The sequence below is a fragment of the Artemia franciscana genome, chromosome 6 (assembly GCF_032884065.1).
Source record: "Artemia franciscana chromosome 6, ASM3288406v1, whole genome shotgun sequence".
Classification (NCBI taxonomy): Eukaryota; Metazoa; Arthropoda; class Branchiopoda; order Anostraca; family Artemiidae; genus Artemia; species Artemia franciscana.
Genome location: NC_088868.1, coordinates 22,280,512 through 22,307,167, shown reverse-complemented (window position 1 = coordinate 22,307,167; position 26,656 = coordinate 22,280,512). Strand labels below are relative to the sequence as shown.

The 26,656-nt window shown below is 34.6% G+C and overlaps 1 protein-coding gene across 1 annotated transcript in view; it reads left to right on the top strand.

The window, feature by feature from the left end:
* LOC136028191 (laminin subunit alpha-like) overlaps positions 1-26,656 on the top strand; it is a 231,253-nt gene that overhangs the window by 30,533 nt on the left and 174,064 nt on the right. The window contains exons 5-11 of the mRNA XM_065705897.1: positions 6,456-6,626; positions 7,891-8,104; positions 11,565-11,774; positions 13,149-13,421; positions 15,940-16,077; positions 19,662-19,934; positions 25,410-25,709. Of these exons, the coding sequence (XP_065561969.1) occupies positions 6,456-6,626; positions 7,891-8,104; positions 11,565-11,774; positions 13,149-13,421; positions 15,940-16,077; positions 19,662-19,934; positions 25,410-25,709 (1,579 nt within the window). The remainder of the gene's footprint in view (positions 1-6,455; positions 6,627-7,890; positions 8,105-11,564; positions 11,775-13,148; positions 13,422-15,939; positions 16,078-19,661; positions 19,935-25,409; positions 25,710-26,656) is intronic.

Below are 26,656 nucleotides of genomic sequence, written 5' to 3'. Positions count from 1 at the left end.
ACTTCAGTATACATCAGTTTTTTTGCAAAAGAATCATTTTTGCAAAGCGAAAAAAAAAGCTGTTAATGTTGTATCCGGTGGATTCAGGACTCTTTGTTGCACGTTGGTTTCCGTGAAATAAACACGTTGACCATTCTGTAAATGTACCGCTAAGTGAACAACAGCTGGACTACGTTCATGTATCGGAAATGAAAGAATTCGCCAAACAGCTTCATTACTGCTTATGTATCTTCCAGCCTGATATTGTACGATTTCATCGAAATCTTTGATTTCGGGCTGCAAGCCAAAAACTGCCATGTGCCATATACGCCTTTGTTGACGTATTTACATATGTATTTGATTGCCTTTACGGAGTTACAGTATTCAACGTTTATGTGTGCATTAAATGTTTTTGATAATAATGGGGAATATGGAACAACCCACTGGTTATCTACTTCGATGGTGGTACCGTTACGCTTCTTTATTATTGCTGTTTTACCGCCATCTTCAGTAGATCTTCTATATTGTGGGTAACCATCATTGCCAGTAATTGTGTTTGATACTAAAAGTCGAGGATATTGCTTTGTGCACCTTCCTTTGGCCATGCATGGTGAATTTTCGTTCAGTGCACCGCAAGGTCCATGTATCATATTTTTTACAATAATATCATGTAACCCCTTATCGACATTTTTATCAGGTATTTCAGCGGAAATCACATCATCAATTTCGTTCGAAGTAATTTTTTTTATGTAGCCAGATTAGTATATGTGCGTGTGGCAAACCTCGTTTTTGCCATTCCACTGAGTACATCCAGCATCGCACTGACCCAAACACTTCAAGTTTTACAATGTAGTTTATCAGTGATTTCAACTTTTGCCGGAAGACACGGGCCGTAATGTCATGCCTATGAACCGCCGATTGTCCTTGAAGTAAAAGCTGCAGTATCTCGTCCCAAGATTGATTACATGTAAATGTAATAAATAAATCTGGACGACCATAGAGACGAACATACGCAATAGCATCTTGAGCATATTCATGCATATGACGGGGACTGCCAGCATATGACGAAGGTAAAATTGTTAATCTTCCAACGTTTGTGGTATTACCGTCATTTATAACTGCATCTCGCAAATGAATGTATTGTTCAGAGCGGAGCTTGGTCTGATTCAGGCGGATATATAGCAAACGTTCTGATTCAATTTTAGCATACATATCAACGACGAATTGGTGAAACAATTCACGGCATTTTAAAATATAATTTTCTTCATCCTGCCGAATCATTAGTCTATAGGAATAATAATGCATTGCACTGCATTTCTTATTCATTTCTTTGTTAGTGGCTGGATTCATCAATTTAATATTAAAGTGATAGCCGTCGGCTCCATCCCAAAAAATGATAGGATATTGTAGGGCATCGTAGCATCGATGAGTTTCAGCAATTCTTAACAACTGATCGTTTCGCTTATGAAGAATAATATCTCGAGGTAAAAACTGATCACCGACCATAACGATTGCCACTTCGTCGATAGTTGGAGCATTGTATCTACGCACATGTTGGCCAGGAGGCGTTTTGTCAGCGGAAATAACAATTTTATGCGTATCTGTAGGCATCAAATCGATGGCTGTTTTGAACAGACGCGCTAAATTATTATTTTCGTGGAAAAGATGTTGCAATTGGGAAACGATTGTCCTTTCAACGTTGGGAGAAATTTCGCAACGTGCATTCAATTCATAATTTCTATCACTGATGAAGTACAATTGTAAAAATTTATGATTCTCGCCTGAGAATGGTAGAAGGGACCCTGCTCTATGATAAATTTGCCCTTTTACTTTGAAAGTAGACATAAATTGATCTGGATTTTCGATTTGGGCTCCAAACGACGTCATTTGGAAACATGAGTTGTATTTTCTGATTTTTGACAAAAAACGCTTAGATTCTGACGTAGTTCCAGTAAGGAAAGTCTTCAATGGCTCTGGTGGTGCAGTCAATAGAGGAAGTTTAACTTTTCCTGAGGCGCAACACATTCCCATTGTTTCACCATTGAATTTCAAGGCCTTGCAATAGGGACAAATTTTAGACATTGTCCCGATTTGAACACATCTACTCAAGCTATAATCATCGACTGGGTTGTACCTGAATGCCAGGCGATAACTTTCAGGTTGCTCTGATTCCTCGGCACGCTTTCTTTTCTTACTTTCTCTATCAGCAGCAAGCCTGATTTCTTGCTGTTCTTGTGATTCCTCGGCACGCTTTCTTTTCTTACTTTCTCTATCAGCAGCAAGCCTGATTTCTTGCTGTTCTTGTAATTCCTCCGCACGCCTTCTTTTTTCACTTTCTCTTTTAGCAGCAAGTCTGCTTCCGCGTTGCTCTGGTAGTTCCTCGGCACGCTTTCTGTTCTTTCTTTCTCTATCAGCCTCAAGCCTGTTTCCTTGCTGTTCTTTTGATTCCTCGGCACGCTTTCTGTTCTTTCTTTCTCTATCAGCCTCAAGCCTGTTTCCTTGCTGTTCTTTTGATTCCTCGGCACGCCTTCTTTTTTCACTTTCTCTTTTAGCAGCAAGTCTGCTTTCGCGTTGCTCTGGTAGTTCCTCGGCACGCTTTCTTTTCTGACTTTCTCTATCAGCAGCAAGTTTTTTGGCATAGACTCTTTGAGCATCTTCATCGGCTTTTGCCATGGTAAGTTCATCAGTCATTGTAAACTTAAACATTAATAGACTTTCTTTTCTTACTTTCTCTATCAGCAGCAAGCCTGATTTCTTGCTGTTCTTGTGATTCCTCGGCACGCTTTCTTTTCTTACTTTCTCTATCAGCAGCAAGCCTGATTTCTTGCTGTTCTTGTAATTCCTCGGCACGCCTTCTTTTTTCACTCTCTTTTAGCAGCAAGTCTGCTTCTGCGTTGCTCTGGTAGTTCCTCGGCACGCTTTCTGTTCTTTCTTTCTCTATCAGCCTCAAGCCTGTTTCCTTGCTGTTCTTTTGATTCCTCGGCACGCTTTCTGTTCTTTCTTTCTCTATCAGCCTCAAGCCTGTTTCCTTGCTGTTCTTTTGATTCCTCGGTACGCCTTCTTTTTTCACTTTCTCTTTTAGCAGCAAGTCTGCTTTCGCGTTGCTCTGGTAGTTCCTCGGCACGCTTTCTTTTCTGACTTTCTCTATCAGCAGCAAGTTTTTTGGCATAGACTCTTTGAGCATCTTCATCGGCTTTTGCCATGGTAAGTTCATCAGTCATTGTAAACTTAAACATTAATAGATTTCTACGTGAATATATGTCTTAAATATCTTGAATGACGTCACCGTCAAAGCAAAAATGACGACAACTAATTTCATGACGTCAGTCAACACAGAAACATGACGTCACCTGATCCACAGACAGACACACAGACAGACAACTTATTTTTATATATATATAGATATATATATAGTTTTTAGTTTTTTTAGTTTTTTACCTTTTTTTAGTTTTTTTAGTTTTTTTAGTTTTTTAGCTTTTTTATTTTTTTTATTAGTTTTTAGTTTTTTTGTAGTTTTTGCCTTTTTTTTAGTTTTTTTAGTTTTTTAGCTTTTTTATTAGTTTTTAGTTTTTTTTGCCTTTTTTTAGTTTTTTTAGTTTTTTAGCTTTTTTATTTTTTTTATTAGTTTTTAGTTTTTTTTGTAGTTTTTGCCTTTTTTTAGTTTTTTCAGTTTTGACGTCACCTGATCCACGATCCACAGATCCACAGACAACTTATTTTTATATATATAGATAGTTTTTTTTTTTTTACTTATGTCCTGGTCGTCATTTATACTCCCTGTGTCCCGGTGCTTTGTTGATTGCTAATCGAACATTCCTTTTGTCCTGGTCGCTTTCTCTTTGAGTGTCGTCATTTATTAGTTTTTTCCTTTTTTTTTTTTAGTTTTTTATTGGTTTTTACCTTTATTTTAGCTTATTTTTCAGTTTTTTCCTTTTTTTTAGTTTTTTTTTATTTTTTATTTTTTTTAGTTTTTTACCTTTTTTTAGTTTTTTTAGTTTTTTTAGTTTTTTAGCTTTTTTACTTTTTTTATTAGTTTTTAGTTTTTTTTTGTAGTTTTTGCCTTTTTTTAGTTTTTTCAGTTTTTTTTTAGTTTTTTATTGGTTTTTACCTTTATAGTTTTTTTAGTTTTTTAGCTTTTTTATTTTTTTTATTAGTTTTTAGTTTTTTTTGTAGTTTTTGCCTTTTTTTAGTTTTTTCAGTTTTGACGTCACCTGATCCAGTTTTTTCAGGTGACGTCACCTGATCCATCCATCCATCCATCCACAGACAGACAACTTATTTTTATATATATAGATATATATATATATATATATATATATATCGCTCATACAAAAAAAGAGAAAAGCGGAGTAATAAAAAAGAAGAAAAGGAAAAACAAAAACACTCAGCATCAAAGAACAAAATTAAGTAATAACTTGTTTATTCGCACTCGTATATCAGGTGTAGAGGCAAAAACTCGTACAATATTTCCAATGCCTTTTTTCTGCACTTCTTTCAGTAGAAGGCACAGCGGCAATTGGATCCACCATATTTTGAGATCTTAGAACGAATGTGTTTCTGTTGTAGAGCGGGTATCGAAGGAAATACTTAAGGTATTTGCAGTAAATCGGAGTTTTATTCTGTCAGTTTGCGTGAACCAGTCCCATAGCGGAGATGCATAAAGCAGGTGAGGGAGAGCAACTGCTGTGTAAAGCTTTGCAAGAATATTCCTGTTTAAGCTAAATTTCCGAGAGACAAGCTTCCCGCAACTTGAACGAATACTCTTGGTAATTTCCACGGTAGAGATTGTAAAGTTCAGTACCATATTCCTTACCATTTTTTCTTTATTTCTGACTGAAACCATAACTCGCATTATTCTTCTTAGACGATTCAAGAAATAAATAAACTTTAATTTTTAAAGTTACTATTTCTAGAGAAATGGACTGTCTAAAAAACTTACCCGCAGATCAATTAACCGCATATCTTGTTGTGCTTCATTTTTGTGCCTCATCGTCAGACACTTTTCCATGCCTTTTGATTTAGCTGTTCGAATTGGTTTAAAATCATGTGTAATTTTACATGATGTCGTATATACGAAAACATCCTTCATTCTGAGCTTCCCCAGTCGTTACATTTTGGCTTTAATTGTGCTGGTATATAATTCAGTAACAACCAGGAATGTTCCGATGCCTATGTCCACTGGAATAGCTGAATCACGTATTGGAAATTCCAACGTAAATTCAATTCCTCCTTCCTGTTTATCCTTTACATTCGCTAAAATAATGTGCCCTTTATTCCATTGTAATTTCTGAAATATTTAAATTACGCAATAGCATAATTATCACGTTATTCTATATTTTTAAGTTACATTTTCGTTTGCAATTCAATGGGATTTTGTTATTTCTTGTGCCATGCCCTTTTCTTTAGCTGTTTTGTGTCATTTGTCATCTTCTGTAGTTTTGTACGTGTCGCAGGTACTAAAAATTAACTCCTCATTCCTGTTTATCCTTAACTAACACGTTCCTTCATTCCGTTGTAATCTTGCCTTGTCTTCTAACCGTAGATCTCTTTGTGTAACATTCGTTTACAATTCAACGTTATTTTTATCGTTTCTTCTTCCATGGCTTTTTCCTTAGCTGTTCGGAGTCATTTGACATCTCTTGTAATTTTGCAAACTTCATAGATACAAAAACAATGATCTACTTAAATTCATTAGAAGTGTAATTTTTATAGTTTTCAGTTTTCTTTTCATACTCCTCTGTGTACATCTTTTGTATGTATATAGGGCACAAATAAATTATCATTATTATTGTTATTATTATTAGATACAAAACAGTGCGACCAACCGTGGGATGAAATGACGTAATTTTTGCTCTTTGAATGTATACAAATGTGATGTCATTGACATGATTTTTTTGGGGGTACGAATTCAATTCCTCTTTCCTGTTTATTCTTCACTGACACCAAAATAACTACACTGCGTTCCAGGGTGGTTAAGAAATTCAGGCATGAATTCATTTTCACCTTCCTGTGTATCTTAGAAGACTCTAAAATAACACTTCTTCATTCTAAAGTGAAAGATCTGCAATTTCAATTAAATTAAGTAATTCTAGCGAGAAACCAAATCCTTCTTTCTGTTTATCCTTCATAGACAGGCACACGCTAAATCAACACGTTCCTTCATTCCATTGTATTTTTGACACTAACATTTTTTAGGCAGCCGAAAGGCACGGAAATCAGCTTTCCAAGATCATGACATATTTTCATGATTAAGGAGGTTTTGTTTAATTCAGGACTTCTGCATCCATGTAGGTATGGAAGATTTGAAAAAGGGGGTGGCTGACCCTCTTATCGGGTCCAAAATAACCCCATCACCCTGGAAACCTCCAAACAATGGTCTACATATGGTCTACCTAACTAAAACTTCCAGTTTTCCCCAGTAAATATGTTTGAATTTTGAGCACCTGTATTCTAACATTTTTATTACTCCTTTTCAGATTGTTGTATCGCTGCTAAATAACAGGCCGTCAGCAAATGACTTTTTTAATTCGAGCGTCCTCCAAGAATGGACCAAAGCTACGAATATTCGACTTCGTTTCCTAAGGGCCAAAACTCTATTTGGACAGCTCATGAACGCTCAAAAAAATGATCCAACTGTTACTAGACGAGTAAGTTTTTTCTTGGAATCAGGAACTTTGGGGGGGGGGGGTAAAAACTGTATATCAAAATTCATAGAAACATAGTGTAAATTATTTCACATAACATTGTGGATTTTTATTGGTATTTACCTCTTTGGACATAAATTTCACACCATTTGTATATGGTTCCTTTAACGACACCTCCTTTGTAATTGAGCATTTGTCTGTATTTCTAGTTTTCTTGCTATCAAGTAATGTTTAGTAGTTACCTAATTTCATTTTAGTTTCATTATCAGTTCATTTCAGTTCATTAGCAAAGTTCAGTTTGGTAGTTATGTAATTAGGTATGTATCTTCAGTTTAGTAGTTATCCAGTAGAGTAATGATTTGATATTGTACATACTGCTTAGAACACTCATTTGAAATACTGAATCCTAGACATATATTCTAATTACACCATTAAATAGTCTAGAAATTAAGGTATGTCTATTGTTACCTTGGTGTTTATTAGAAAGTCTAGAATTCTACTGGACATACTTTCAAAATCACTAGGTTATGAATCTGAGTGCTTTCACGTGTACAGGATGTTAAATCTACTGCTTAATACATGCAAAATGATATTGAGGTTGTTTTTTTGGTCGAGGGGGGGCGTGTAAAAGGAGTTTTTACTTTTTCTTTAGCCATTCAGTTGTCAAACACTGGGATTCTTACATAGTTTTACTTATTCTGGGGAGTCGGGCTTGAACTTATTGGTAAGCCCGGTTGATATTGTTGCTCAAGTAATTTAGTCTGCATAAAAAACTCAATCATTTGAAAGAACAAAGACATAAATGTATAGCTTGTGATTACCGTTTCCTCCCTTTCTTAAAATTTCTGTCTTGGCTGAATTATGTCATTTATTTATCTTTTCTTGAGGTCGTGCTTTGAATGTAAAATTCACATTTGTCTTGTCTCGCGCATTAGTTTATGTGTCAAAGGTCCTATTTCAGATTTTCAACATTTTCAGAGGGGTATTGCTTTCGCTGTAATTGATTTGTTTTGGTATAGGGTAGTACAATTGTGCCGACTAGACCTTGAACTTTGAGCTACATTTTTCATCCCAGTCAAGGCCAATAGAAGCGAAGACTCTTTGCAATTTGACCAACAGATAAAGAATTAAAAGACGGCTTATGGTAACATCAGAGATATGTCGCTGTTTTGAGCATGACATGATAATAGAGAGCAATTCAAAAAAATTATCTAAGCAAAGATGAAGAGAGAACGGCAACTATTTCATGTCTGATTCCTTTTTTTAGTTTTTCTACTCAATCCGTGATATTAGTATTGGTGGCAGGTGCGTATGTAACGGTCACGCCAGTACTTGTGACGTCACTGATCCTAGGGAGCCATATAAGCTACTTTGTAACTGCCAGCACAATACTTGTGGTGCTCAATGCGAATATTGTTGCCCGGGATTCGTTCAAAAGAAATGGAAACAATCAAAGGCAGGGAAACCTTTTGTCTGCGAACGTAAGTTTATTTCTAATTAGTTAATGTAACTATGCTTACTAGCAATATGGAATGGATACGATGGTTCTAGCTGCTTTTCTTTTCAGTACAATAAAAATTGAATTAGCTTGTGCCGGTTCTCGTTATAAAACTTATGTTTGATTTTTGTCATAAAAGACGAAATGAGATTGAAGTATTGCTAAATCATCAAACAGTTGAACTATACGAAATTTATTTTGAAATATTTACGAGTTGGAAAAAGAGAAAAATCGTAGTGTGAAATATTAAATCAAAAGATAATGGGAAACTGATAAAAGAGGAAATTCAAGTTCGTCTATGAAAAAAAACGTCATCCTGAAGTATAAGCAAAATCATGATAATTATAAAAATCTACATAGAAAAAGTAATTGTATTTATTTGAAGTTTTTTCATTTATTTGAATTTTTTTATTTGCTTTACATTAGTTGGAGGTTAAGAAAAAAAAAACATGTTTATGAAAGGAAATAACGTTTCAAATCTTAAATTAAACATTTAAGTGAAATTCAGATTCCCATAAAATAAACTTAAGATTGTTTTTCAATTCTATTTGATGTGTTACACTTGTCTGTGGCGCTAGTTGTTAGTTCTTTTAAACCACGTAGTTTTTAATATTCTTTGCCTTGTAGCCGAAAATGATATTACAGCTAAATGGACGGGTTTTCCTACTAAGTAATGTTTGTTATTTTTATCATAATCTGTCTTCAATGACTTAACAAAAACGTGAATGTGTCCAAACGATGTTCTGCCTAGAATGATTTTTCAGTGTCTCACCAGTGGTCACAGCTTAGATATACAATATAGTTATAAAGACTCCTATTTTGCCCATGAGAAGCTTTTGGTACAGAGCTCTGAACTCGGCGCCTCCTCCAAGCCCGCGCTCCGACGCGTAGATCATACTACAACATGATAGGCGCGAACGCAATTTTGTTTTGTTTCCAACCGGCATAATTTTCACAAAGCAATGAATCAAAGCCTTACGATTCTATTCACGACTCAGTCCAATTGCTCCGACTTTTAGATTCAGACTGCGAGTTTCCTGTCTCCAGCCGCTAGAATCGCTACCGCGCACTGTGTCCCAAAAGTAAATCGAGTCTTCATAACTTTATTGTATATCTAAGCTGTGCCAGTGGTGAAGAAAAAGAAAAGGAGAGACATTGGTGCAATCAAACAGTTCGTGGTAACAAACTGTAGTAAAGGAGCAACCCGGCTCAATTGTAACTGAAACTCTAAAAAACGGAATTTTTATGCTAAAATATACATCAAAAGAATCGGATTTTCATGCTGATTTTAAATATATAAGTTTCATCAAATTTAATATTTGTGATCAAAAGTTACGAGCCTGAGAAAATTTGCCTTATTTTGGAAAATAGGGTGAAACACCCCTTAAAAGTCATAGAAATTTAACGAAAATCACACCATCGCATTCGGCGTATCAGAGAACCCTATAACAAAAATTTCAAGCTCCTATCTCAAAAAGTAGAATTTCGTATTTTTTGCCAAAAGACAAATCACGAGTGCGCGTTTATTTTTTTTTTCTTTTCCCCAGGGGTCATCGTATCGACCCAGTGGTCCTAGAATGTTTCAAGACGGCTCATTCTAACGGAAATGAAAAGTTCTAGTGCCCTTTTTAAGTGACCAAAAAATTGAAGGGCACATAGGCCCCCTCCCACGCTCATTTTTTCCCAAAAGTCTACGGATCAATATTTTGAGATAGCCATTTTGTTCCGCATAGTCTAAAACCATAGTAACTACGTCTTTGCGAATGACTTACTTCCCCAAAATCCCTGGGGGAGGGGCTGCAAGTTACAAACTTTGACCAGTGTTTACATACAGTAATGGTTATTGGGAAGTGTACAATCCCTCGCTCTTTACGCTAAAGTTTGACTCTTTGCCACAATTCTACTTTTAAAACAATTAAAAGCTTTAGCGTAAAGAGCGAGGGATTGCGGAGGGGACAACCCATTTCATATACGGAGTAATTTCTGTTCGTTTTAAGTTTTAATGTCGGTCCTTACTTTCAGTTAAAAAAACTAATTTTTTCTATTTAATTCCTGCTAAAACCTGACTTTCCTTGTTCAAGGCGGAGCTATAATTGTTTCAAAAAGGCTTTTTGACCATACTTAATCGAATGTGGTAATTTTTTTGATCCGACGCCATCCAACCCTACTTTCAGGAGTCTCAGGCTATTTTTCGAAATTTTCATAAAACATTTTTTGCAGTGAACCTTACCATTAGCTTTAGCGGAAATAACAATTACAATCCCTGAATAAGCTTCAAATGGTGATTCTTCCTCACTTGACATTTTCTCGAACTTTTTTTTAAATTCTCAGATACCTATGGGCTACCGATAGATACCGATCGTTCTTCCGACCCAACCATGATCTGCTTAAAAAAAAAATTAACTATAGACTTGACAACAAATTTTATTATTTGGTTGAAATCAGTGACATTGTTAAAGAAAAAGATGACAATCTTGCAATTATTTAAATTTAGTATAGAAATATTATTAATGGCATTGGAACAAAAATACAGTTGCATAGAGTCTGTAATTTCATAAGATGGCTAACACAAATAAAATTGCCTCCATTAATCATGGCTCATTCACTATTCATTAGAAATTTACTCAGAAGAAGGGTAATAGTCATCCTCAAGAGAATATTTATGCCACCTTGGGTGTTAACCGCCCTCTTATCCGGGTAGCCATAGCGCATTGAGCGTAATATTTATTTATTCGTGTTGATGTTAAATATTTTTTTTCTCTTTTCTTGTATTACTCCACTTCATTTCCTGTATAGTGGGTTATAAATAAATTATTATTATTATTATTTCATAATTACGCTTGTAGAACATTGAGATATTTGCTATGTCAAATCACTGTGTCAAACGCTCAATCAAGTGTCAAACGCTTGAACGTCAAACATTAAATGTCAAGTTAATTAAATGTCAATGTCAACTTTGTGACAGTGCTGTGGATGAAGCTGTGCCTAAATGCTCTGGCGGTTTCGATTAACTATGACTTTTTTCCTAATAATTAACATGTCTTATGCTTTTTTCAATGCTGTACCCTCCCCTTTAACCTGAACAAGGCAGCTTTCCCGAAACAAGATTGCATCTACATCCTTGATCTTCAGGGTATCTGTGTGAGCTTAAGGTGTCCCAGAAAAAGAAAACATACAGTTGACGGAGTAATTACGATTTGTAATGACATATGTCACAAACATATATAGGCATAACATATGTTTATGGGAATAAACATATATAGGCATTATCCTATTTGTGCAAGTCGAGGTTTAGCTATAAATATGTGTTTCTTCTCCTTTTGCAAAGCTCGACTGGAGCCTTTATCACTGATATGCTTTGTTTATTATTCATGGATTTTAGAAGTTTATTCAAGTTCATAAATTCAGCATTGACAGTAGTATTATTTATATCTTTTTTCTAGCTTGTAATTGTTTTGGACACTCTGACGAGTGTGAGTATGACGAAGAAATCGACAGAGAGAGAAGATCCCTTGATATTGAGGGTAATTATGAAGGCGGGGGCGTTTGTCAAAACTGTCGTGACAACACTGAAGGAGTCAATTGTGACAGATGCAAATCTAGATATTTCAGACCTTTTGGGAGACCTTTAAATGCTACGGATGTTTGTGAACGTAAGTTTTCTCGTCTTGTTTATTTTATTTGCTTAAAATTTCCTTCGCTTCTTCCTTATGTTAGTTTGGCTATGGACTTTTCTTGATCAAGAGATAGTGTGCTGGAAGACTTGTATTGCTTTGTGGGGGTCTATAGCTTGCCCGTGAGGGTGTCCACCAGACTACTGGGTGGAGGTCTTTGCCGAAATATCTAGGTTTGTCTTTACTTTGCTTCTTTTCCATTGGCTGAAAATCACCCTCGTTTTGGTTTCTTAATTTCTTTTACATTTTTTTTTGTTGAATGTCAGTGAAATTAGAACGCATTAAACTTCATATGTCTCTTCAAATACAGGTGACTAAGCCCGCTCGCTTCCAAGGTATTTATAAAAAAAAGGTAAAGATAAAAACACTTTAAATTCGTATTAAACGCAATGAACCGCAAGTAAAAATTTATCGTGAATAGCTGAAGGTGGTAAAACGGCCCCTCAAATTTGGGATTTTTTTTTTAAGTTTTATTTCAAGATCAATCTCTAATTTCATGAGAAAAAAGGTTGTCTTTTAAAATTAAAGTTATGTCCTTTTTAAATTATGGAGAATTGATCGAGATCGTTGAATTAGAATAACGTTGTTTCATACATGGCTAAATGTGACCTAAAATACCACTCACATTATAGTAATGTGGCTGGCCAAAACTTTAATTGAAATGATGATAGTCCCAACGGCGAAGTAGGAAAGAGTGGCTATGATGATATTGATCATGTGGATTGAGAGTAGAACGTATAGCCCTTCCCACGAGGGCTGTGGGGTTGTCATCCCCCGAAGACATAATTACTGGACTTTTCAGTTATGCTGAACAAAATATCTATCTCAAAATTTTGATTAAATTTGTTTGGGGAAATAATGGTCGCGGGGTAGTGGTTTCTCTCCAGTTACTTTTGGCTCTTAAAAAGAGCACTAAAACTTTCAATTTCCGATCGAATGAGCCCTTTTCGAAGTTTATTTAATAACTTCTTCTATACCACAAGCCTTGGTCAGAAAAAAATAACACATTGTGCCGACACCGTTCTTTACTTAGGCAGTGCTATTGTGCTTCCTATGACAAAAGAGGAAGTGCCATAGGAAAGTGTTTTTTTTCTGTCAGTTTTGTCAGAAAACATGAATTTTTTTCCCAGTGACAGGGAATGAATTCGTCAGGGTTCTTAAATCCTTTACGAATATTTTAAATCCTCCAGCTTGAAAAACGAGAAATCAGGAAATAAGTTTGATGGTCCTTCAGGTGATCAGAATAAACCTGTCTAAGTGTTTGTCGCCTTGAATAATGGTTGCACAAAGAGAGAATGCTCAACAGAAGTAGATGGGTTCTGGAAACTGAATAATTTCTTCTTTTTCTTCCAGCTTGCGCGTGTGATGTGTTCTATTCTACCGGCAACTGTGCAGAAGGTTCTGGGAAGTGTGAATGTCGTAAGGAGTTTGAAGAGCCTGATTGCGACCGGTGCTCGTTTGGCTATTTTGGTTATCCAGACTGCCGACCATGTGAATGCAGTATCAATGGAACACGAGTTCCTGTTTGCGAAGTTGGAGGTGGACAGTGTCCCTGTAAGGAGAATTATGCCGGCAAAGCTTGCGATCAGTGTGCTGAAGGATATTATAACTATCCTGAGTGTATTCGTAAGTTTTTTTGTTATTTTCTTTCAGCGTTTGATTAATAGAAGATTCAAAAAGTCGACCACGACCACTAGTAAGGTCAATTTACAATGTGAACTGTTATGCTATCTGGTAAGATTAAATTCAGTTTAATTTAATTCAATGTTGCTTTGAAAGGAATCCATCTGTTTTTAGAGTACTTAGGCAGAATTTTGTAAATTTTAATGCCCCAATTATGACTTAGGCCGTGAACGCACCAAAAAATACAAAGTTTCAGTTCTGTTAGGCCAAGAGCGATCTTTGTCAGTTCTGGACATATCAAATACTGAAAATTGATTCGGCAGTTGTTTGTTTTTATTGATCTAGTATTACTTTTATTGGTAATTCTTTGTTGATTGCTTGTTTACAATGAAGATAGGGTGGTGCTTTAAGGTACTGCATCCTCTTAGTGTCAAAAACTTTTCAGATAGCCTTCATATTTACCCATGGGCTGTTCAATACTTTTGGGAAATAGTTAGCACTAAGTCATGATAAGGCGTCCAGCTAGGGCCCCAAGATTCAGATAAGATAATTGATCTTTTAACACTATCAGTGGGTCTTTTTGCAAAAAAGAAAATGAAGAGTTGAGCTGTAAGGCCAAAAATTCTCTAACATGATAGAGAATTCTCAATGGCCGACATGAGCTCTCATAAGAATTAGAATTTGAATATTTTTGGAATGGAAGCAGTTCAGGACTGGCCTTCATGACATTTTTTTGAGAATATTAGGGAAAAAGAACTCTTTGGTTCGAAAGTTTGCCCAATCTCACAGAGATGGGCAAGACTTCCCTGAATTTAAAAAATTTGCTCTTCATATCACTTTATTTTTAATCTAATTTGATATTATCTAATTATATAATTGTAATCCTACTTGAATTGCAACTGGTTTTGAACACCACTGTTCGAAGGCTAGCTTATGCAGCTATGTTGGATTCAGGTGGCTGACCTAAGGTGACGAGTTGTCAAAAGGTGCCGTCCTTTGTGAAAAAGATGTCGGGCAATAATCTCAGTTTTGGACTGTCATTATTTTAATGTTCTATGTTTTCCTCGTTAGGATAGGTTTTTGTGGCTATTAGTTGTGAAGCCTCCCTAAGCAGGCACACATTTTATATTAGTGAATTAAAATCTATGAATTAACTCTTTGACTGACCTCCTAATGTAGAGGGCTTTTCTTTGTTACTAGACTTCTTCACAACAGAGTCGCTTGTCTGTGAAATTCGTGATTATTCTCCCTTTTTCGGAGAAATTTTGAAGACTATGGAAAATCTTGAAACAATAAACATGCCTTCCGAGTACAGAACAAATTAAAACAGGAAATTAAATGTACGTAACTTTTGTGCTATTTTTAGACACAGCAAATACTATTTAATAAGCTATTTTGGTTAAGGTGAGGCTATTGAAATTCCCATGTTTGTGTTTAAATCCGCCATAATATAGCATTCTATTTGAACCTTCTAACACTTTGCATTAAGCTAATGTTACAGTGAGTAACATTACTTACTCACTTACTCACATCAATGTAACAGTAAGTAATGTTACTACAATGAGTTACAGTAAGTAACTCACTGTATATGGGACGTAATTGTCTCTGAATTCAAATTTTTTTTTAGGATATTTGTATATATCCTTTCGTAGTCCAAGCTGGGGCCGACGTGTCTCATAAAATCATATCAATATTGTTACACGGCTCGGTTTATTATCAGCAAAGGTAGACCTACTGGGTTTTTCAAGTATGCTGAACAAAATGGCTATCAAAATGACTGAGAAAAAAAGGGGGAGAAGGGGTCTAGTTGACCTCCAATCCTTATAGGTCCCTTAAAAAGGTTACTAGAACTTTTAATGTGACTTTTCTCAATATTCTAGGACTATGGTTCGATGGAATCTCCTTCTAGGGAAAACAAACGAAAAACTAACAAAAAAAAAAGAAACAAGCATCTATGATCTTTCTTTTTGCAAAAGTACAAAATTCTACATTTTTGCGGATGGAAGTTTCTAATTTCTTCGATAGATTTCTCAGATACGTCTAAAAATTATTGTGATAAACGGATTATATATTTTTCAAATGCAACTTTAGAAAATCCAACTACGAATACCGGCTCAACCTACGCTCCTTCTCGACCTGCGGTCAGGGCATTAATTGGTCATGCATTTGTAGACATACTACGCATTTAGGTCTTTATTTCCCAATTATAAGGAATTTAAATTCAAATTCAAATTTACTTTATTTAAAAAACATGCGATGGACAGAGCCGATTGCTAGTTTTTATTGTCATGCACACACAAAAATCCATCGACAAGTCAAAATTAACATTCACAAAATTATAAAATTTTACCGCAAAACAATTTGCGGTAAGTACATAAACTTTTCATTTAAATTAACAAGATTTTCATTATTAGAGCTTATTTCACAATAAAATGAAAGTACCTTTGAAAGGGGCCTGACCATCTTATTTGGCTTTATTTGGAACGTTTCGATAACTATTTAATTCCCAACTTTTTTTTAGCTTGTGAGTGCGACAGTCCAGGGTCTGTATCAGAAGCTTGTGAATTTACAACCGGTCAATGTGAATGCAGTCATAATTTTGCTGGCCGAACTTGCAACCAGTGTGAACATGGCTTTTTCAACTTCCCTGATTGTCAATGTAAGTTCTGTCCTAGTTTTGTGTTTATCTCATTGCTTTTTTTCTGAAATTATATGCTCGTTTTGTATTCTATCAGAAAGCAGCACCTTATGTATTGAAGCCTTATGTATATTTCTACCGTAATATACCTTGGGAGGGGGTGCTGCAATCCTAAGGAATAAGAACACAAATAGTCAGACCCGAAGCTAAAAGCCGTGTGAAGCAGAGAATATATTTTTGTGGTCCTAAGGTCTTTGTTGTGGTCACTGTATGCATTTTTAAGGCCGTGATTAAGTGAACTGATGGAACACGAAAATCCCCTGTTAAAACTGAAAATTTATAGTTAAAAAGTATTATTATTGATTTAATAAGTATTGATTGGCGGAAGATACCGCTCTTAATTTCAGGCCGTAGCTTCTTGAAGATGCTACAAAATGTTTGCTAGCATTTTGCTCTATTTCCTCTAATTGCTTAGAAATCTTAGAAAAAGTCTAGACCTTTTCACAAGTGTACTCTCTGAAGGATATCGCTTTTAGAACAACATTGGTGCTATCATGAGCAGAAGACAATAACCTGTAAGATGATTGCAGCCATTTTTCGATGTATTTTCCTGTTTTTCGAACAGTCCCATAGAATATTTTCAGCTCCCTGAAATATTTACAAGTTTTTTGCCAGAAAGAATCGTTTCAGATCGCCCAAGAGACCAAATTGACAAGCTGGTATAATTAACCTTCTATTTCCGCCAATGAATAAGTGCTATTTGAAGGGTTTTTGACAATCGACGGTCTCTACTGAATTGAGAGACAGAAGGCTACCCCAACTTCAATTTTGAATCTCAATGTTTTCAAGTTCACTTAATCACTTCCTTAATTTCATGTTTACTAAGCAAAGAGACCAGCCATGACTGAGAATAACTGTATTCCCTATGCATTGCTCAGATTTCTCTTGAAATATCTTCAATCGGTATTTACCAAAATAAAGTTGTATAATTGAGCTTAACGCGACATTGGAATTATTTTTTTAAACATTAAAAAACTACTCAAAAGCTGTAAATTGTAAGAGTAACATGTCTCACAGTTTTAGGCAATGTAGTATTTTTTAGTTCAAATACTTAGATTATGTGCATTTCTGGTTTTTGTTGTAATTATATTAAAGGAATGTAATATTTCAGTATAGTTGATCATTTCAAAAAAACATGTGACAATTTCGTTTTACTATTTGGCTTATGTAATGTCAAATTTAGAAGGAATTTTGTTTTAGAATAAGAAAGATGGCTCCATGAGTTTTTTGTTTGCATTTAGACAGTAATGCTAGAACGGGCAGATAAAATAAAAACCGCAGTTTTCTGCTAAATGTATTTTTTTATAAAAAAAAGAAAGCATATAATAATAAAATAATATATATATATATATATATATATATATATATATATATATATATATATATATATATATATATGTATATATATATATAGTACACAATTGCAAAATTATATTGTACACATTATCCTGAAAGTAGGCAAAAGAAAAACGGTTTACGCTTATATTCTAAAAGGAAATGGGTATATGGTGCTTTAAAGGGTTTTTTCTGTTTTGATCATCTGTGTGCTACATGATACCAGCTAAGATTTTGCTGTTTTTGCCTAGAAACTTGTGTTTTTGTGGGCTACGTGGCCAGATTTGAAATAAAAAACTGACATCAACTAAGGAAACCTCCTATTTTTTACTTGGAATTAAAGTTGAAATGATGGTATATGAATACAGAGTCAATATATAGATGATATAAAAAAAACCCTGCTGAAATTGAATGATTTGATTTTTACTAATTATTTTGTATATTTGGATAGGGTGCATGCTAGTAAAAAACTTCTGAAGAGTGCCCAGTACTGAAAAAATTGTAAATTTCCGTACTGAAAAACTGTAAGCCGAACTGAAAAATTAAAATTCAAGGGTAAATGTATAATTAAATAGTCAATCAAGTCACTGAACTCAAGTATTCAATTTTTATCAAGATTTGGTACTCCTTACAAAATTAATTTGTTTAAGAAAGGCACCTTGATTTATTCAAGTTTGTTCCCTGTCATTGTAAAAGTTAAAAAATTCGAACGAGAATAATTACCGAATAGAAAATGCAAATATATAAAATGCTTCAAACAATCTGTTTTTTAATTTTATCTTGGAACCAGATTGAAACTGGATTTCTTTTTTTTTTTTTTTTTTTAGTATAAGTAAGGACGTTTCTATGTAGTTACTTTCTGGATTTGATATAAAAAAAAAGAAAAAAAAATGTTGACTTTTCTATTTAGCATCGATCAATAATGAGAAACTCTATTCTTCAGAATTTCCACTGTATTTTAGTCTGATATTAAAGTCATGTTGATATATCCGGTATCTTGTTTGCATTGTCTTTTTGTTTGCATTGTCTGTTTATCGTTATATCATATTTTTTGGTTTGTTCACTACTTGTCGTTTTTCTTTTCCATCTTGTCTTTTGTTTCTTTTCACTGTCCTTAAACACCAAATTCATTTGTGGTTCTATCAAATTTCTCTTGATCTAATTAAATTTAAGATCAATTTTGGTCTGATATCAAAGCCTTATTGATAAACTTCGTATCTTAAGTGTATTGTTCTTTTCGTATTTTATTTTGCCTTACTGTCTGTTTTTTTTTTTACTTATCTCTTTTCAGTTTGTGTTCTTTAACCTAGTTTCTTTCTGATTTTGTGTCTATTGAATGACCAGTAGATAGATAAATTACCAATCAATATAATAATACAATCTTGGCACTGCTATTGTTAATAAATGAACGATTTAATCTTCATGTAAATATTTGTTTTCTATATTGTTTGGGGGAGGGGGCTAAAAATTGGATTAGTCCTCGCACATGATATGAATTCTGAATTCATGTATATCCTCAGTGTAGGACAGGATGTTTTCTCTTTCTTACCCTAAATAATATCCAAGGTCCCCTCTGTCCAAGATTTTTTTTTATTATTATTAAAACATACAGTGGTATGGATGTTCATGCCCATGATCATGATTTTCAGCTATATGATTTCACTTTTAAGAAATTTCTCCAAGTAGTGTAATACTTGCTGAAGTCTCAACCGAATAGGAACACCTCTGAAAGAGATTGAAAAGTAGCTATCAAATAGGCACGTACACATTTTTTTTTATCGGGATGGGGCTGGGCAATAAAAAGTTATGTGATAATTTGAGTAACAAGTACCAAGAAATTCGTGAGAATATAGGATTTTGGAAGGAGAGTCTAAGCCCCGAGCCCTCTGCTCCTTCGTACATGCCTGTAGAAAAAAAAAACAATATATTGTCACTTCTTGCATTAAAAGTCACAATTCAAATATGTGGCACTTGGCACCAGAGGTTGCAATTCCACGATTTTTTTTTGTAATTATATATGAACTAAATATTCAAAATGTGAGCAAAAATACATAAAAAAACAACAACAAATAACAGATTAAGACTTGAGTACATTTTTGCACGAAACAAAATTTTTATTGAAATATACCCATTTACATAAATTAGGTCCTAGTTTCTGGCTGAGTTCATCTTGTACTACTCATATTAACATTTCCCTTTTTATTGCTTAGATTGTACGTGTGACCCCCGAGGAACAACAGAAGAAATTTGCGATAAAAATTCCGGGGAATGCCAATGCAAGGAAGGCTATGATGGTGCAAGATGTGACCGATGTAAACCAGGCTACTTTGGATACCCAGACTGTAAACCATGTGATTGTCATGATGCAGGTAGTGCTGGTGCAGTTTGCTCACCGAACGGACAGTGCCCATGTTTACCAAATTACTCAGGAAGAGCTTGTGATAAGTGCAGTCCTGGATACTTTAAGTTTCCAGAATGTAAAAGTAAGTTCAGTTCATTTTCCAAGATTACTTAAATCTTAGAATGTATTTCCATGATGTTTTTATAGACATAACCTAGTAACAGTCTAGTTATAAAATCTTTATTTGAATGGGATACAGCTTCACAAGGTATACAGTTCAAGCTAATTCTGGAAATGTAGTGTTAAAACTGTACTTTTTTTCTACAAAATAAGTGCATTAAAGAGCATTGAACAGAGAACTCCAAACTACTAGTTAGCTATCACAAACTAACAAACTGAAAAAAGTGTCTTGCAAAAACAAAATAAAACAAAGTGTTATTAATTTATTGACAAATTTTAGTAAAATGCTAACCTTTGGTACGTATGAAATATTGGAAAACTATCGAATTTCTGTCACAGAAATGACAGTTTTATCAGGAACGCCTGCAGACAACTTTATTACCACTACGATGAAAAGAAGAACGTTGACAAACAAAATAAAGCAAAAGAAAACAGGACTATTTAAAGTTTATTATTTTTACTTATGATCTAAATTTATTGTAAAATTAATGATGCTAAAAATCACATGATGGTAAGACAGCTAACCTTATTGATCATGGTATTGTAAATTGAAGACTGGCGTGATTAATACAAGTTACTAGAATATATGGGAGTGCTGATATTGATCTTAAAAGTAAAGATCACCATCTTAGCCGTGCCTAGGGTTAATTTAAAAATGAAAGTTAGGAAGTGTAGATATCTTCCTGGCAGTTGTGACGTTTGTAGACTCCAAGATGAAAATTCGAGAGAAATTTTCTAGGAATAGTTGAATACTAAATTAGAGAGCCTAAAATTTGCAAATATAGAAGATGGAAATAGTTTGTGAAGTTACAGATGGTGTCTTGGGGAGAAAGTTTAGAAACTCAGCTGGGAATAGTAGTGAAAATACTTTAATTTTATAGAAGGAATGATCGCATAACTTCGTCGAGGGCTCCTTCTATTGGAAATAGAAAGTTCTAGTTCCCTTTTTCCGAGTCAACAGGGACCGGAGGGCAAGTGGCCCTTCTGCCTTCTTTACCTCAAATCCATTCGATCGAATTTTTGAGATAGCCATTTTGTTAAAATAAGACAGAAGATCGGCTAACAAAAAGTCCAGGCTCAACACAAACTCCCAAAGTCCTGGGACAAGTGTTGTATGTTGTGTCCAGGGGACATATAAGGTTCTTATGCAAGTGTTTTGAAAATAGTTCAAAGATCAGATAAGCCAAACCCCCACCCCACTCAAAAAACTTATGAACGATATTTTATTCCAAAACATAAGTGAGCTGACCCCTGGCCTTCTCTGCATGGCCCGACCCCTCCCCGCCCCTCCAAAAAAAATTGTTAATGATATTCTATTCAAAAAATTATTGCAACTCATTCCTGGTTCTCCACCCCTCCCCCCTTCTGAAAAAAACAACAATCTATTCATAATATTTTATTCCAAGATTTATGGGAGCTGACCCCTTGTCCTCCATGGCCTGATATCCCTCCCTCTCCTAGAAAATTATCAATGAGAAACCACGAAAACTGGCCCCTGTCCCTCCCTCTTTGGGCAACCCCCCCGGACAAACTTAGTAACGAAATCCTATTATAAAAATCATGGGAGCTGACACATTGCCCTCCCTCCATGCCCCCCCCCCCCATACGAAAACATTATCAACGACATTCTATTCTAAAAATCATAGGAACTCAGTTTAATTTTATTAGCTCTTTTAAAAACATCTTCACTGCAAACAAAAGTATGGCTACTGCCCATTTTCCTAACGGTAATAGCATAAGGCATATTGCACATTTGGTGCTTTACTAAAACGAATTATATTACAAATATTCTCTTTTGTTCTTATTACAAAATGGAAAATAAAATAAAAATTGTAGTGAAACCAGACCAGGATTTACCAATAGGCACACTAGGCCCTGCGGCTTTCATTATTTCCGAAGTTCTGAGGACTTCCCCGAAAATTTTGCAAAAATGGAACGGCAAAAATGACGCTTGGGCCTAGAAGCGTCAAAGCTTTAAATTCGGCCCTGGATGAAACAAATACTCGAGCTTGATTTGCATATTTAATTTAAAAGTGTCACCCGTTTTAAGATTTATTTACTCATTTATATTAGTACCTATTGCATGTTTGTTTGCTATGACTGTTTATTTAATTTTTGTTCATTTTGCGTTTCATTTATACTTCAGTAGCAAAATATTTTTGTTCGTTTTAAGCTTGATTTGCATATTCAACTTAAGTTTTACTCGTTTTAAGACTTATTTAATCATTTATATTAGTACCTGTTGTATGCTTTTTTGCTATGATTGTTTATTTAATTTCTGTTCGTTTTGGGTTTCATTTATTCTTTAATAGTAATTTCTGGTCTTTTTGAGTTTGAGTTATTGTAGGTTTGTATTTGTTCTGATCTTAAATTTAATATGGCCATTACTTATCTTTAGAAAACTTCTTTTTCGGGAAGTTTTTTTTAAATTAATTAAAAAAAGATGGCTCTAGGTGCTGATACTCTGGTAAGTGAGATTTTCAAATGTGGTGGTTGTGAAGTTAGAGATCAATTACTGGAGATTACGAATATGACGTTTGAAAACGGGGGAGTACCTAGCGATCTAAGGAAAACTTTGTTTAAATCCTCTATAAGACAGGTGATAAGAGTGAGTGTAATTATAGCGATTTTAGCTTTATTTCTGTCGGAATCAAATTGATTTGTATGATTGTATTTTTAAAAAAACTTTTAGAAAAACTCTAATTAAACCTCTTCACAAGAAAGGTGATAAGAGTGAGTTTGATATTATAGAGGTATTAGCCTGGTTTCTGTAGGAAGCAAATTACTCAATATGATTAGACTTTAAGATGCTGTAGGTGCAATTTTAATAGAAGAAGAGTGTGGTTTTAGGGAAGGTAGAGGAAGCTTCGACCAAATTTGCACCCTTAGATTAATAATTGAGAAATGTCTGAGTCATCAAATACCTTTTGTCCTAGGTTTTATAGATTATGAGCAAGTGCTTGATTCAGCTAATAGAAGAGCTATAGTGAAGGTCCTATCCTTATATGGTGTGTCGGATAAATACGTTAAAATTATTAGTGCTAAGTACGAGAATAACATTGGTGCAGGTAAGGTAGGAAATGAGGTTAGTTGCTGATTTAGTATTAAATCAGGAGTTAAACAGGGTTGTGTTCTATTTCCATTTGTCTGGATCACTTTGATGGACTTTGTCTCAGTGAGTACAACAAAGGTGATGGTAGAATACGGAATCAAATTGGGGAACTAAAACTCTCCTAGACTTAGATTATGTTGATATTTTAAGCATTCTAGATGAAAATGTTAGGAAAAAAAAATTATTTTCCGGAGGTTTTGAGAGCTCAGGGTGCAATAATAGGTTAGAAAATTAATTTTAAGAAGACGAAGTTGGCAAGACTAGGAATAAGTGAAAGTGAAGAGATGATGTTTGGTAACAAGAAGATCGATCAAGTGAACAGCTTCACTTACCTATGTAGTATTATCAGCGAAGACGGTGAGTACAGTGAAGATATCAAAAATAGAGCCAAGACTCAGGGTATTTTTAACAGTTAAAAAAAAGTTTTGAAGAATAGGTAGATGCATCTCAAAACCAAGACTCGAATATTGGAAGCTGCAATGATTGCAGTGATTAAGTATGGTTCTGAAGCGTGGGTGCTTCGAAAGAGGAAGGAGGATTTGTGAGATGTTTTCCTGCGTAGTTGTCTACTGATCTTTTTGGGCACCTGTCTGACTGAGCATGTTTCATATAGTAACGGTTCAATCCTGCTTTCTAGGGTTATAATGAGATAAAAGCTTAAGATAGTTAGGACACGTTCTGCGAATGAAGGATGACAGATTGCCAAAGATCGTCCTCGTTTTCCCTACGACGAGGTCGTAGGGGAAGATTTATTGGAAATCAAAACTTCCTGGATGGTTTAAAGAGGGAGGCTTTGAATAGGAGTGTGGACCGTCAAGGAGGACGAGCGTGCGTTGCTCTGTTGGCCTCAGGCGGCTTCTTGCTGTAGTGAAATGTCAGCAGTAGTAATAGTAGTGTTTGGGAAAGGATAGTAAAGATCTCCACAAAGCACATGCACAGGAGTCTTTTCAAAATATTATTGTTGAACACAATAATTTTCCAATTGACAACCCTGTCTGTTTTGGGCTGTGTAGCTTCGTAGTTATTTCCCTTGCTGTCGAGAACATAGTGCCCCTTTAATACAACAAAAATAAAAAAAGACCTTTGTTTCTAAAAAAGGAATAAGCGAATTTAAAGTTAAACAAAAATTAATTAGTTTATATAAGCTATCATAGTTGAAATAAACAGGAATTACGAGATTAAAGAAATAGTACCTAAAACGAAAATAAAGTAAAACACCAATCGCAAGGCCCTGGAAGTATTGCAGCAATTACTTCATGGGTCATTATTACGGAACAGTTGATTTCGTTAAACCATGTGGCACAACTATGAGCCCGGCTCTTAGTTCTCATCAAGTTTGGTTGAGACCTGATACCACCTTCTCGTAAATGCTCTTATCAAAGAATTTAGGAACCTTTCAGCCTTTTGATCTCTCAATATATGTCGGATTGAGACAGGGCTCTGAAATCACGTTTTAGGCAATTAGCTATTGCTTCTGTGTAGTTTTATTGTTTGTGATTAAATTAACATATAAGAATAATTGACCAAACAAAACTCTTAATTTAGACAATTTATTTAATTTCCAGTTGAGCGCAAATGATGCTCTAAGCATGTCTATCCAGTTTTACTTTAAGTTATTTGCTTATTTGTCAGTAAGTGGCAAACTACATTCTAGTTCGAAAGAATTTGCAACAACAGGCGAATATATAGTTGACACTTGACAGAAACCATTTGTGACAATAAATATATTTTTGCTGTTTCGGACAAAAATTAATTACGTCACTGTTTTCTGTTTTCAAATTCATTTCTTTTAAATATATAGATAAATATAACTGACTAAACGAAATTTGGTTTTCAGTAAAGCACAAATGATACCCTAGCAATATAGCAATGAAGATGCCAAACATTACTTACTTCGAGACCAAAGTTTAACCTCTTCTTGGTTCAAAATTAAAATATATTTTTCTGATAGACATTTTTAAGCTGAATTAAAAAATTAGTCAGAAATTTTACATCACCTAATTGGGAGTGTGTGAAGAGGGAGGCTTTGGATAGATAGGGATGGGAATGGAGCGTTTACAAATAAATATAAATAACGTATAAATACATTTCAATATAAATCATTAAGTTTTTACGCTATATATATATTTTTTCTTAGTATGGAATGCAAATTAATACTGAAAAACTTCAATAGACCTTGCGCAAACAATGGGCGGTAGAAAAATGCTATTGCATGTGTGAATTCGGCGTAGGAGTTGATCAAGAAATTCAAACATTTTATGGCCAAAAATTACGTTTCCGAGCGTTATTAATAAGACAAGTTCTTACTCATTTGTATCTTCTTAGGCTGTAACTGCGATTTTTATGGATCTCTTGGGTCAGCTTGCGATGATGAAGGTGTTTGCCAGTGCAAACCTAACTTTAATACTGACAAATGCGACGTCTGTCGAGAACATTTTTACAACTATCCTGCATGTGAAGAGTGTAATTGTGACCCAGCAGGTGTCGTTGATTCATTTGCTGGCTGCGGCTCTGTACCAAAAGGAGAGCTTTGCGCTTGTAAAGAAAGGGTTGAAGGGAGAATATGTAACAAATGTAGACCCTTATTTTGGAACCTTCAAAAATATAATCCTCTTGGATGTGAAGGTATGATGCTGTAGACAATATTTTTCTAAGTCATTTATTTTATTGCGTTTTTTACTTGTCTTTTTCTTAATTGCACTTTTTAAGTTTTCATTTTATTACTTCTGATTTTTGTAACCTTTCATATCCTTAACATTCCCAGAAAAAAGATATATAACACTTTTACTGTCATCTATGTTTGTGTAAATGATTCAATCGCCATTTTTTCTTTTTGCGGCCCACATCGCCGCCCTCTTTTTTCTGTAATTTTTCTTAATTTGATAAATGATTTTTTTTTTTCGATTGAAGTAATTATGAAATTGGCACTCAGAATCACTACTAAATCATAGGACTAATGCAAATATAAACAAAACTGACGGATCGAGAATAATTGGAAGAATTATGAAAATATAGGACTATAGAAACGGTCTTAAAAGAAACTTCGGTTATGCAGAGTCAATAATCTAAGTTTTAAGTCGAAAGAAATTTTAACTACTATTTAATATAAATGCAGCTAAATCTTTTATGACTTCGATTTTATTGAAAGTGCTAATCGAAAGCCTAACTTCAGTTTAGACGGCCAATATTTTAATATTTAATCTGTCAGAACCTTAGGAGGCAAGGGCCTGGCCTGAGGGTCGACCCAGAGTGTTTGGGTCTTTCTCTTTCTATTTCAAGTAGGTTTAGCTTAAGGAAAAAATAATTTCATTTAGATTTTTCAACTAGATTTTGTTTTATTTTATGATTTCCACTAAAAGACTCTTTAAGACTTTGACTCCTAAAGCCTCGCGTAGATCTGAATATTTTAATTTTAAATTTATGGGAATAAATTTGCTTGGGCTTTATATAGAGAATAAATCCGGCTGCGAATAGAGAACTAAAATAGAAAATTGTTCTGGAGCAGCAATTTCCTTCAAAAGACCGACTGTATTACCATCACTTTTTTCTAAGCTAGCATCTATTCTCGTTTA